Here is a 12457-nt window from a genome sequence, read left to right as displayed (position 1 = left end):
TGTCTATTCATGTCCTTAGCCCACTTTTTGATGGAATTTTTTTTTTTTTTTCTGATTTGAGTTTGTTGTGTAGATTCTGGATATTAGTCCTTGGTCAGAAGTACAGATTGTGAAGATTTTCTCCCACTCTGTGGGTTGTCTGTTTACTCTGTTGTCTGTTTTTGCCATGCAAAAGCTCTTTAGTTTAATTAAGTCCCAGCTATTTATCTTTGTTTTTACTGCAATTGCTTTCGGGTCCTTAGTCATGAAATCCTTGCCTAAGCCAATGTCTAGAAGGGTTTTTCCAATGTTATTTTCTAGAATTTTTATAGTTTCAGGTCTTAGGTTTAAGACCTTAATGCACCTTGAGTTGATTTTTGTATAAGGTGAGAAAAGAGGATCCAGTTTCATTCTCTAACATGTGGCTTGCCAATTATCCCAGCACCATTTGTTGAATAGGGTGTCCTTTCCCCACTTTGTTTTTGTTTGCTTTGTCAAAGATCAGTCGGCTGGAAGTATGTGGGTTTATTTCTGGGTTCTCTATTCTGTTCCATTGGTCTACATGTCTATTTTTATACCAGTACCGCACTGTTTTGATGACTATGGCCTTATAGTATAGTTTGAAGTCAGGTAGTGTGATGCCTTCAGATTTGTTCTTTTGGCTTAGTCTGCTTTGGCTATGCGGGCTCTTTTTTGGTTCTATATGAATTTTAGAATGGTATTTTCTAAATCTATGAAGAATGATGGTGGTATTTTGATGGGGATTGCATTGAATTTGTAGATTGCTTTTGGTAGTATGGTCATTTTCACAATATTAATTCTTCCCATCCATGAACATGGGATGTGTTTCCACTTGTTTGTGTCATCTATGATTTCTTTCTAAGCTGGGTCATTTTTTGGGGAAAAAAAAAACCACCCAAGGTAAATAACTCTGGATATCTAAATTTTATTTAAATGAAGGACAAACTAATTAATATGCATACATGTTAAAAGTGGAGACATCAGAGATCACATAAGGGCTTCATATTTTATCTTGAGTTCCGACTAAACTTAAACTTTGTAGGATAAATCTTGACTCCAAATATTCTACAGAATCTAGTTTTTCTCCCAAATTATTAATCACCTTTCCATTATCTTCAGAAAAATTAAATCATAAAATGTGGCTTTAAAATATATAGGGGGTAATAATGTTCTGCCCTTCGTTGACACTTTTATTCTATCCACATCCATTTTGTGCCATTTGGAACCCAGGACTGTAAATGGGCAACTTTGCTCTAGGTGTAGGGGAAGTACAAGAGGCCAAATATTATCTTAGTCTGTAACAACTGGATCTACATTAGCAGTCAAATAGGAAAAAACAAGTGAGAGGGAGAAATTGGGAGATTCAGGATAGTTTTTCCACTTTCTCTTCAGGTTCTATAAAGTGACTTTATTATTTTAAATTAACTTTTAGAACATCCACTATGGGCAGTTATAAGTACAAACATGCATTTCAAAGGCAAACAGTTATGATTTGGGTTTAATGTAGGAATTGGGAAACTACAGCCTGTGGATCAAATCTGGCCTGCCAACTAAGAATGGCTTTTTTACCTTTTTAAAGGATTATGACAAACAAGAATGTGCGACAGAGATCTTATGTGGCACACAAAGCTTGAAATATTTACTAATTGAGCCTTCCACAGAAAGAGTTGGTCTCTGGCTTATTAATTTTGGATAATCTTTTGATATTTTAAAGTAGATTACATATAGTTACATAAATGAGCAATTTAAAATATGTTTTAAGCTAGGTATATTCAAAATAACCATTTATTATATTTGTTTTTATACTTGTTTAAAAATATAATATGGCTGGTCTGAAGGTAGTTATTTAATGGGTTGTTCACAGTTGCAGACTGAACTCTACTTTTCCCCTTCTCATGACTACACTTGACTAGTTTTATAAAAAAAAAAAGTACTAATATGAATTGCAATGCAATTAAGACTATGATGAATAATAAAATAATTTCTCTTATATTTTGTTTTCTTCTCATATCCTTCTGCAAATTTACTCTCTTTGATCACTGCAATTAATATTCCTATATTTCTATGTAGTCCAAGTATAGTCATTACTTATATGTGTGTCTTCATTTTCTAAAGTATTTTATAAAAAAAGCATACTATATTATGATTACAAGATAAAATCAGAATAAGCGAGTACTTATTTTTAAGGATTAAAATTCTGAAATTTTAATTTTATTACAAATAAATTATTCTTAAAGCTTAGGTCTCTCTCAAATTTACGCAATATTCTTTAAACTATAAAAATATCAGGCCAGGCACGATGATGCATGCCTGTAAACCCAGCACTTTTGGAGGCCAAGATGGGAGGAATGCTTGAGTCCTGGGGTTCAAGGCCAGCCTGGGCAACATAGTGAGACCTCATATCTAAACAAACAAACAAAAATTACTGTACTCAAATAGTCATAACTTTTTATAAGCTAGTAAGACATATAAGTTACTGAGACATATAAAAAAGTAAAAATTTTTTGTCATTATAGTTTTTATCATAACAATTAAAATAATTTCACCTATTTTATTTGGCACAGATATTTCATAGAGAAACATACATTAGTTTGCCCAGATAAAAATAAAAGATGTGGATTACCAAAAACAGTTACACAATTTTACTTTTTAAAAAAATGCATTTTTTGTTAGCCAAGGAAATTATTTACCTGAAGATCATTTTGAGGATTCCAATCAGAATCAAAAATTATACATGTATCAGCTGCAGTTAAGTTGATGCCCAACCCACCAGCTCGGGTACACAGGAGAAAAACAAATCTATCTGAATCAGGTTTACTAAATCTATCTATAGCAGCTTGCCGAAGATTTCCTCTGACTCTGCCATCAATTCGCTCATATAAATATCTATGGAATGAAATGGAATAAACTTATATAAATAAGTATAATAAAATTGAAGACATATTCTATCAAATGTAAAGTCAGTTTTCCTGCAGTATTATGTTTTCTCTAAAATTAAGAAGCAATATCATCTCAAGTAGTTTCTGTGACTTTATACTTTTTGGTGTTGGTGTTAAGGAGAAAACAAAAACTAATATAAAGATACAAAACCTCTGAATTCCTGGATGTATAGGTAAAAGAACACTACAATAAATTTTATTTCAGAAGTTAGAATAACAAAAGGCAGTCTATAAAAACTGCTTTGCTGATCTCATCATAATATATTACTTTTTTGCAAGAAATAAAGACTTTCACAAAAACTTTATACAAGAAGGCTATGAATGTTTCTTTTGTCCTTAATCCATGTTACTCTCGACTGACATACTTGCTTCTATATTGCAATCTATTAAGAACACACTGGAATGCTGTTGAATTCTTTATAGTCATTACTGCAAAGTGATTATCTTTTAACTTCCTTTATCCTTCCCCATTTAATATATACAAAACTCAAAAACTGCAAGACATCAAATAAAAATAAAACACATAAAAATTTAGGAGCTTGGACTCTAAGTGGTATACATATGACATCTGACACACTTCTACATATGATTTACTAGAGTTTTAGCAGTCTGTCCGTGGTTATCTCTGGTACCTGCAAAATGGAGACTTCTAATAATGTTTGTTATGACAATAAAGAAACTCTGAATTTTCCATGAAATTTATTACAATGAAATTTATAAGTAGTTTTATCTCTATGAAGTTCTCCATGTAAGAAGATTAAAAAAATATAAGAATTACTATTTTTGGGAACAGTGCAACTTAATGTTCACATCACATGATACAACATTGAGAATAATATACACTTTAAAATGAGGCTAAACAGTAGGACACTGACAATAAAAATGGAACTAGAAATAAAAATGAAAAATAAAAATGAACTACATATCTCTAATAATATAAATCAGTATAGACCTTTACTTATCTATATGGGTTAAAATCTATTGAATTAAAATGTGCAAGCCAGGTGCGGTGGCTCATGCCTATAATCCTAGCACTTTGGGAGGCTGAGGTGGAAGAACTGCTTGAGCCCAGGAGTTTGAGACCGGCTTGGGCAACACAGTGAGACCCTGTCTCTACCAAAAATATATTAGCTGGGTATGGTAGTGCATGCTTGTAGTCCCAGCTTCCTGGGAGGCTGAGGTGGGAGGATTGCTTGAGCTCAGGAGTTCCAGGTTGCAATGAGCTATGCTCACACCACTGCACAACACCCTGGGCAACAGAGTGAGACCTTGTCTTCAAAAAAAAAAAAAAAAAAAACCAACAAAACAACAACAACAAAAAACAAAAAATCTATAGCTGAAATTTCTGATTCTCTTTTACATTAATGTTACTATCAGATGGAATCCTAATGGTCTGATAAAATATCCTATGATAATTAGCCTATTATAGCCTAAATACTGATTAGACAATTTTTTTTTTTTTTTTTTTTTGAGATGGAGATTCGCTCTGTCGCCCAGGCTGGAGTGCAGTGGCGTGATCTTGGCTCACTGCAAGCTCTGCCTCCCAGGTTCACGCCATTCTCCTGCCTCAGCCTCCTGAGTAGCTGGGACTACAGGAGCCCGCCACTATGCCCGGCTAATTTTTTGTATTTTTTTTTTTTAGTAGAGACGGGGGTTTCACCGTGTAAGCCAGGATGGTCTTGATCTCCTGACCTCGTGATCCGCCTGCCTCGGGCTCCCAAAGTGCTGGGATTACAGACGTTAGCCACCGCGCCCGGCCTGATTAGACAATATTTAACACTATCTTATTGTGATGTACCAATAAACAAAACAAAACAAAACAAAAAACCCACATTGAAACAAATCAGAAAACATTAAAGCATGAACAAATTTTATATAGTATATAATAAGAATAAAAGTCCCACAACTTAAGGCTCTAATTATAACAATGAAATAGATCCAAAAGTTCTTGAATCACTTTTTTCAATTTTGAAGATGACTGTTGTAAATATACATCTATTTAAAGTTTCATCCAAAAGGTTTATTAATCAAGTAAAATGTACATTTTTAAACCCATTCCTGGGTCAACAAATGTTTATTTGCAAGCTTTTCTTAATTGGACTCCTCAGGCACATCTAATATTGCAACATACACAGGTTAGAAAAATATAACACATAATCCTAAACAATCTTTACTTATAAATTTGAATGCATTATTCTAATCTAGTAAAGAGAAAGATATGAGTAAAGTTCATTTACATTACAGTGCTGCACAAATCTTAATAGCATATACTTAGCATAATTCATAGTATAATTCAGTATGCTTTACCTTTTATGTATGAGATAGTCCTCCAGGATGTCAAGGCAGCGAACCATTTGAGAGAAGATGAGCACTTTATGACCTCCAGCTTTCATTTTGGGAAGCAATTTATCAATAAGGACCAATTTACCAGCAGACTGGATCATTGCTTGAAGATGAAAATCAGAAGCAGCTGGATTATAAGTATCTCTAAATTCTCCAAGTATTTTCTCCTCAGCACCTGTCAAAGAAATAGGAGAAGATAACAGCAATGTGCAAATGCAGGAAATTCCCAATTGCTTTCCTTTTAATCAAAATTAGTGCTCCTGTGTGCTTCTGTAACATAATTTTCTAATGGTATGTACATTGCTTTTATTAGAATTATTTATGCTTGTTGCTGAACCTCCACCAATACCAGACTGTAATTCCATTGAGGACATAGACAATGTCTTAAACATCTTTTTATCTCCTCAGATACCTGGCATAATGCCTTTTATAAATTTATGTTTGCCAAATGTTTAATGAATGCTATTAGGGAAAAAATAAAACTGTGGTCCTAACTCAGTTGAGTAAACACATATATTTTTAAATATCTAATATTTAAACAGCAATCATAACAGTGGTCATCACTGAAGGATAATCATAGTTGATCTGGATGTGTCTATGGGCATCTTGTTAGCCATCAAAACAAGGAAACAAGAAAAAATTAAGGCTAGGTGCAGTGGCTCGTGCCTGTAATTTCAGCACTTTGGGAAGCCAAGGCAGAAGGATTTCCTGAGGCCAGGAGTTTGAGACCAGCCTGAGCAACATAACAAGACCCCATCTCTACCAAAAAGAAAAAAAAAAAAGAAATCAGCTGGGTATGGTGGTGCATATGCCTAGTTCTAGTTACTAAGGAGGCTGAGGCAGAAGGATCAGTTTCCAGGAGCTTGAGGCTACTGTGAGCTATGAACACACCTCTGTACTCCAGCCTGGGTGATAGAGTGACACTGTATCTTAAAACAAAAACAAAAACAAAAACAAACAACAACAACAAAAAAACACAGAAAAAGAAAGAAAGAAGAGAATAAATTAAAATGAAAGCCATGTTACAGGTCCCTGATGCACACTTCCTTCAGATAATCCAAATCAGAATTAAAGAGGCTCTCTGTAGTCCTTTCCTCAGCCTGTCCTCAGAGTACTGTAACTACAGTCCTCAGAGTACTGTAACTCAGAGTCCTCAGAGTACTGTAACTACAAGAGACTTCAGTTGTCTTGAATAAAGTGAGTAGAGAGGCGTATATTCCCAAGAATAAGTGAAAAACCCAAACATTGTACAGAGAGAACACTGGGATTGAACCTGATAAGATCTTAAAAAGTAACATTATTACAGCACAAGAATTGAAACACTAACTGATGAATCTAGACTGGAAGGAAACCAGGAAAAAAATGGCAATGCAGAAGCACCAAAATGGGCTTTGCTGTCTTCGCCTATGAAGAGGATTAAACAAGAGGACAAATTCTAGTCCAAATTTTACTGAACAAACTGCTGCTGTTGTAACCTGGTGTGCTAACATCAGTCACTGTTAACGAAGCACTTCACATTGCCTCTGATTCTGTAACACTTGTAATTCCTTAGAATATCACAGTGGAGACTCATAACAGCCACTACAGCTGTAGTGTGTTCTGTTTATTTATTCATTAGTATCTGTTGCAAGAAAAAACATATTTGTTGTAATCTTTCTTAGCTACCTTTGATAAGATATGGATGATTACAACATTTCCTGAGCTCCATCATGGTATTGACCAAGTTAGGTACATTAGTTTGTCCTGCTCCTTTGGATAAAAAAGAAAAGTTCTTTTCCAAGATAGCCCGGTAGTATTTCTTTTGAATATTAGTAAGTTCTACTTCAATGATGGTTTCTTCTTTAGGTGCCAACTTCTTTTCCACATCTTCTTTTAATCGTCTCAACATCATTGGTTTCAGGATAGCCTGAAGTTTCTGTACCTGAATAAAAAATGATAAAAAGACATATAACATAAGTGAGCATTTAATTACACATACAAAATAATTACAATAATTAGAAATGCGATGAATATATTTACAAAGAGCAATAGGATACCTGTTCCTCTGTTTTCAGATCCCCAAATTCTTGCATAAATGTCGATTCAGAAGGAAACCTTAAGGGTTCAAGAAAGTGAAGAAGACTAAATAGTTCTTCAACTGTATTTTGGAGAGGTGTGCCAGTCAAAAGCACCTTGTGTTCCTACAAAAAGTGAGAACAATTCACATCAAACATGACAGTACTAAAATTATATGAAAACTGACTTAGGTTATCGAATGTTCAATATGCAAATATTTTCCTGACTATATATACATATATGTGTGTGTGTGTGTGTGTGTGTGTATATACACATATATATATTTGTTTGTTTGTTTAGAGACAAGGTCTTGCTGTTGACACCCAGGCTGGAGTGCAGTGATGCCATCATAGTTCAGCATCACACATACAACATAATTACAATGATTAGAATAAATTACAGTGGTGCCACTGTAACCTTGAACTCCCGGGCTTAAGGGATCTTCCTGCCTCAGACTCCTGAGTAGCTAAGACTACAGGTATGCACCACAACACCTGGCTAATTTAAAAAATTTTTTTTGTAGAGATGAGGTCTTACTATGTTACCCAGCTGATCTCGAGCTCCAGGCCTCAAGTAAGCCCAAAGTGCTGGGATTACAGGTGTGAGCCACGGTACCCAAACTCATAATTTTCAAGAGTTAACTCAAAAAACTACATCTCTACCCACAAATCTTTAGGAATGTACTTTCCCAATCACTTTTTAAAAACTCTATCATCTGAAATGCTTCACTTTGTATGCTATTCATGCCTTTAAAAATTCTAAATAATTTTAGAAAAAAAGAAATCAACATTCTAAGAATAAAGAGGGCATTTTTTCTTTTGTACTCAAACATTCTTGGTATGGTAATTTGTATACCAAAGAGTGCTCATCATTTATAATTTGGATGATCATCATTTAACTCTTCAAACATGAACGGATTATCAAATCACTAAGGTTACAATCCAAGAACGTAAAGGTCTAATTGAAATATGCTTTGAGGCCGGATGTGGTGGCTCATGCCCGTAATCCCAGCACTTTGGGAGGCCGAGGCAGGCGGATCACAAGGTCGGAGATCGAGACCATCCTGGGTAACATGGAGAAACCCCGTCTCTACTAAAAATACAAAAAATTAGCCTGGCGTGGTGGTGGGCACCTGTAGTCCCAGCTACTCAGGAGGCTGAGGCAGGAGAATGGCGTGAACCCGGCAGGTGGAGCTTGCAGTGAGCTGAGATCACGCCACTGCACTCTGGCCTGGGCGACAGAGTGAGACTCTGTCTCAAAAAAAAAAAAGAAATATGCTTTGAAACTACAATTCCTTAAAAATTAAACATAATAGTAAAAGAAGAAAATAAACATAGAATATTTTTAATGGTAGTACAAATTATTTAAAATTTTATTTGACAAAACCTTTAAATTCCCATGCTAAATATTTGTATATGTATCTATGTATCTGTGAATCTGCATATTATATATATGGTAGCAAATGGCCTAGAAAGATAAACAGGAAACCATACTGGAATGAGGTGTTGAACTGGGTGTGTGGCATAGATGGACAGGGAGTAAAAAGGAACACTTTAAGTTTTTACAGAATGTGGTTCTTTGTATTTGAATTATTTGTTCAAGTGCTCATGTAGTAATTATGTGGTCTTAATTAAAAATCAAAATGTTTAAAAAATGCTTTCATTTGAAAGAAGCAAACACACTAACAAAAAGATGACTATAAGAAATCCCACTATTAATTATAACCAATATATGCTAAACATGTAGAATTGTGTAGGACTTTTTATCATAAATGATCTGAATAATATAACTTTGGTAGAGGGGCTTTTTATTAAGTAATTCATGGCTTAAAACTTATGGTCTTAGTCTACTAAAAATACAAAAAATTAGCTGGGTGTGGTGGCTCACGCCTGTAATCCCAGCACTTTTGGAGGCCGAGGCAGGTGGATAATCTGAGGTCGGGAGTTCGAGACCAGCCTGACCAACATGGAGAAACCCCATCTCTACTAAAAATACAAAATTAGCTGGGCATGGTGGCACATGCCTGTAATCCCAGCTACTCGGGAGGCTGAGGCAGGAGAATCGCTTGAATCCGGGAGGTGGAGGTTACAGTGAGTGGAGACCGCATCATTGCACTCCAGCCTGGGCAACAAGAGAGAAACTCCATCTCAAACAAACAAACAAAACAAAAACTTACGGTCTTATTTTCTTTTAAATAGTACATACTCTATAGAGGTCTCATTTTAAAAATTAATTACTAATGCTTTTTGAAGGAAAGAGCTAAAAAATTTGAAGTCGTAGGAAACAGAATTTTTTTTCTTACAAATTAAGGCCCCGCCAAAAATCTCAACTATCACAGATAAGATTCAGATGTACTATACTCTAAAATTAAAAAGAAAAATTTTTAGCATTAACTCTATGACCTTTCACTATACATCTAATAAACTCAATTGTCATAATGATAATATTAAGTTACTTACCAGATTCATGAGTTTCAGGCCCTCTAAGAGTTTACAATTTTTATTTTTTAACCTATGTGCTTCATCAATAATCACACATCGCCATTCAATTGCATTAAGCTCTCCACAGCCTCCAAGAATCATTTCAAAAGTGGTGATGATGGCTTGGAATCTGTAAGCTCCTCGAATGATACGCCCCTAGAAATGATGAAATATAATTATTTGCTGGAATATTTTAATTGCATATTTTTTATTCCTGTCAAATGGCATCAGATAACATCTGTTATAAAACATTTCTAATGAAATTTTTACATATGCAGACACTCCCTTACAATGAAAACTTTTATCATTGAAACTGTATTATATTGCTGTGTTCGATAATGTTGTTAAACATTATGCCAACATAATTATATTATTCATAATTTTATCCAAATAAGTATTTCTTGGTAAAATGTTTTACGATAATTTTTAAGAATTATAATAATTTTGGGCAAGAAATAATCATGATAAAATCTGGCCAATGAGATTTCAGTATTAGTTCTTATTACTTACACCAATGAGTTCACAAATATAACAGCAAATAAATTGCGAATAATTAGCCATCCAAATACTTTATTCAGCAGACATTGAGTATCTATGTGCTAGACCCTGTTCTAGTTGTTAGAGATATAGCAGTAAACAAAACAGATAAAAATAATTATCCAATTAGAACTTATATTCTACTGAATCAAATGTAGGACATAGTTATTAAGAAAATAATTTTTTAAAAAGTAAGTTAGAGATAAGGGCTGTGGAATAAAATAAAACAAGGATGTGGGATAAGAAGTATAAGGTTGGAGGTGACAACTGCAGTTTTTATATAGAGTGGTTGGGAGACCATTATTGCGATGTGGTATCTGAGGAAAGATCTAAAGATGAGGGAGGAAGTCACGTTGATATCTAGAGATGTATAAAAGAAAGCATTCTTGGTAAAAGAAGTAGTAAGTATGAAGGCCCTAAGGCAAGTGTATCTTTGGCAGCATTCAGATAATAGCAAGAAAGCCAGAGTGTTTGAAACCCAGTGAGTTGGGGAGGGGATGTGGCCGACTGTGGGACTTGAAAACTGTGATAACAAACTTAGGCTCTGAGCAAGACACTATTGAAGGGATTTGTAAGAAGTGTCCTGATTTGACATATATTTTTAAAAAGTCCCTTTGGCAGTTGTGATGAAACCTGTCTGGAGAGGCCAAGGACAGGATCATGGAGAACAGTTAAAAAGCTGCCATAGTAATGCAAGCAAGAAATCTTCATTGGAGTTCATGAGAAGTGGTCAGTTCTAGATACATTTTGAAAGTAGAGCCAACAGGATTTCCCAATGGATAAGTATGGAGTGAGATAGAGGAGGGCCTCAAATTTACCCCCAAAAATTTTAGCTTGAACAACTGGAAGTTCATGTTGTTATTTACTAAAAAGTAGTAGTTTTGGATTTTGATTTTGCATGTGTTAATTTTGAGACATCTATTAGACATATCCATGTAGAGTTGTTAAGAAGGCATTTGGATATGACTCTGGAATTTAGGAAAGAGTTTAGAGTTGGTGATACAGGCTTAGGAATTTCAGCAGTACAGATGGTATTCAAAGTTAGGTGTATGAATCAACTATGTGAGATAATGAGTGCAGGCACAAAAGAGTCTGAAGACTGAGCCCTGGGTTACCCCAAAGTTTAGATATAGGGAAGACAAGAAGGAACCAATAAAGGGGGCTTGAGAAAGAATAAGTGGTGATGTAGGACAGGATGAAGTCTTGGAATCTAAGTGAAGAGAGTGTTTAAACAGGGTTGAAAACATAAGCTATTGGGTATTAAGTGAAAAGAAGGGATAAGAACAGTTGGATATTCTTAGATTTTAATTAATATTAACCTAATTAATTTTAGGTTAGTTAATATTAATTGTGTATACTGGCCATTAAGTTGAATAATAGCTGCAGTAGAATATTATTAAAATAGGTATAAATTATAAATCTCTGGCATTTATACAGCTCTAAAAACCTGGGATGTAATATATTCAGTTAAGTTGATATCACAGTGTTTAATAACAAGGGCTCTTGAATCTGATTGATTTGAGTTTATTAATCCTGGTTTTACATGTGATTTGGGCAATCTATGCAACTTCTTTAGCCTCAGTTTTCTCATGGGTAAAATGGAGATAATACTGTCTATTTCACAAGGTTGATATTACAAAGATTAAGTGAAATAATATATGTAAAGCCTGGCACATGTTAAATACTTGATAAATGTTTGTGGTTATTAGTTTATCACTTCTATTACTTTTCCCAGGGCAATTTAGAAAAATTTTAGTATAATTTTAGTACTACTGTTATTTCAAGCTATTTGGTAATGTAAAAAAAAAAAGAAGTTAAATATTCACTTAATTTATATGAAAATATATTTAAAAGAGTTAACTCTAAAAGTTATTTCTATATTTGAAGTACAGATCTATTTATTTCATTATAGGAGACATCTTTATCTTTTGAAATTTAAAACCTCTTTAGGTAATATATATCCAGAATTTGTAACATTTATCATAAAAATACAATATTTAATATATACAATTCAGTTTATTACATATCAAGAATCTTCCAGGTTTTTGGCTATCATATTTATGCCAAACTTATGTGACACATATATTAAAACTGTAACCTTGT

At 34.1% G+C, this 12457-nt stretch overlaps 1 protein-coding gene across 22 annotated transcripts in view; it reads right to left on the bottom strand.

Annotated features, from left to right (window-relative positions):
* Positions 1–12457, bottom strand: part of CHD9 (chromodomain helicase DNA binding protein 9) — a 275163-nt gene that overhangs the window by 74070 nt on the left and 188636 nt on the right. For all 22 annotated transcript variants that reach the window (XR_008514580.2, XR_008514581.2, XM_024233433.3 and 19 more), the window contains 5 exons: positions 9797–9973; positions 7319–7462; positions 6948–7203; positions 5247–5457; positions 2691–2886 (listed from right to left, as the gene is read on the bottom strand). Coding sequence is in view for 20 of the 22 variants with exons in the window: in XM_024233433.3 (XP_024089201.2) it covers positions 2691–2886; positions 5247–5457; positions 6948–7203; positions 7319–7462; positions 9797–9973 (984 nt within the window). In the remaining 2 variants the exon portion in view is untranslated. The remainder of the gene's footprint in view (positions 1–2690; positions 2887–5246; positions 5458–6947; positions 7204–7318; positions 7463–9796; positions 9974–12457) is intronic.

Source organism: Pongo abelii, chromosome 18 (assembly GCF_028885655.2).
Source record: "Pongo abelii isolate AG06213 chromosome 18, NHGRI_mPonAbe1-v2.0_pri, whole genome shotgun sequence".
Lineage (NCBI taxonomy): Eukaryota > Metazoa > Chordata > Mammalia > Primates > Hominidae > Pongo > Pongo abelii.
Note: the sequence above shows the minus strand (reverse complement) of the source record. Positions and strands in the feature narration are given on the sequence as shown.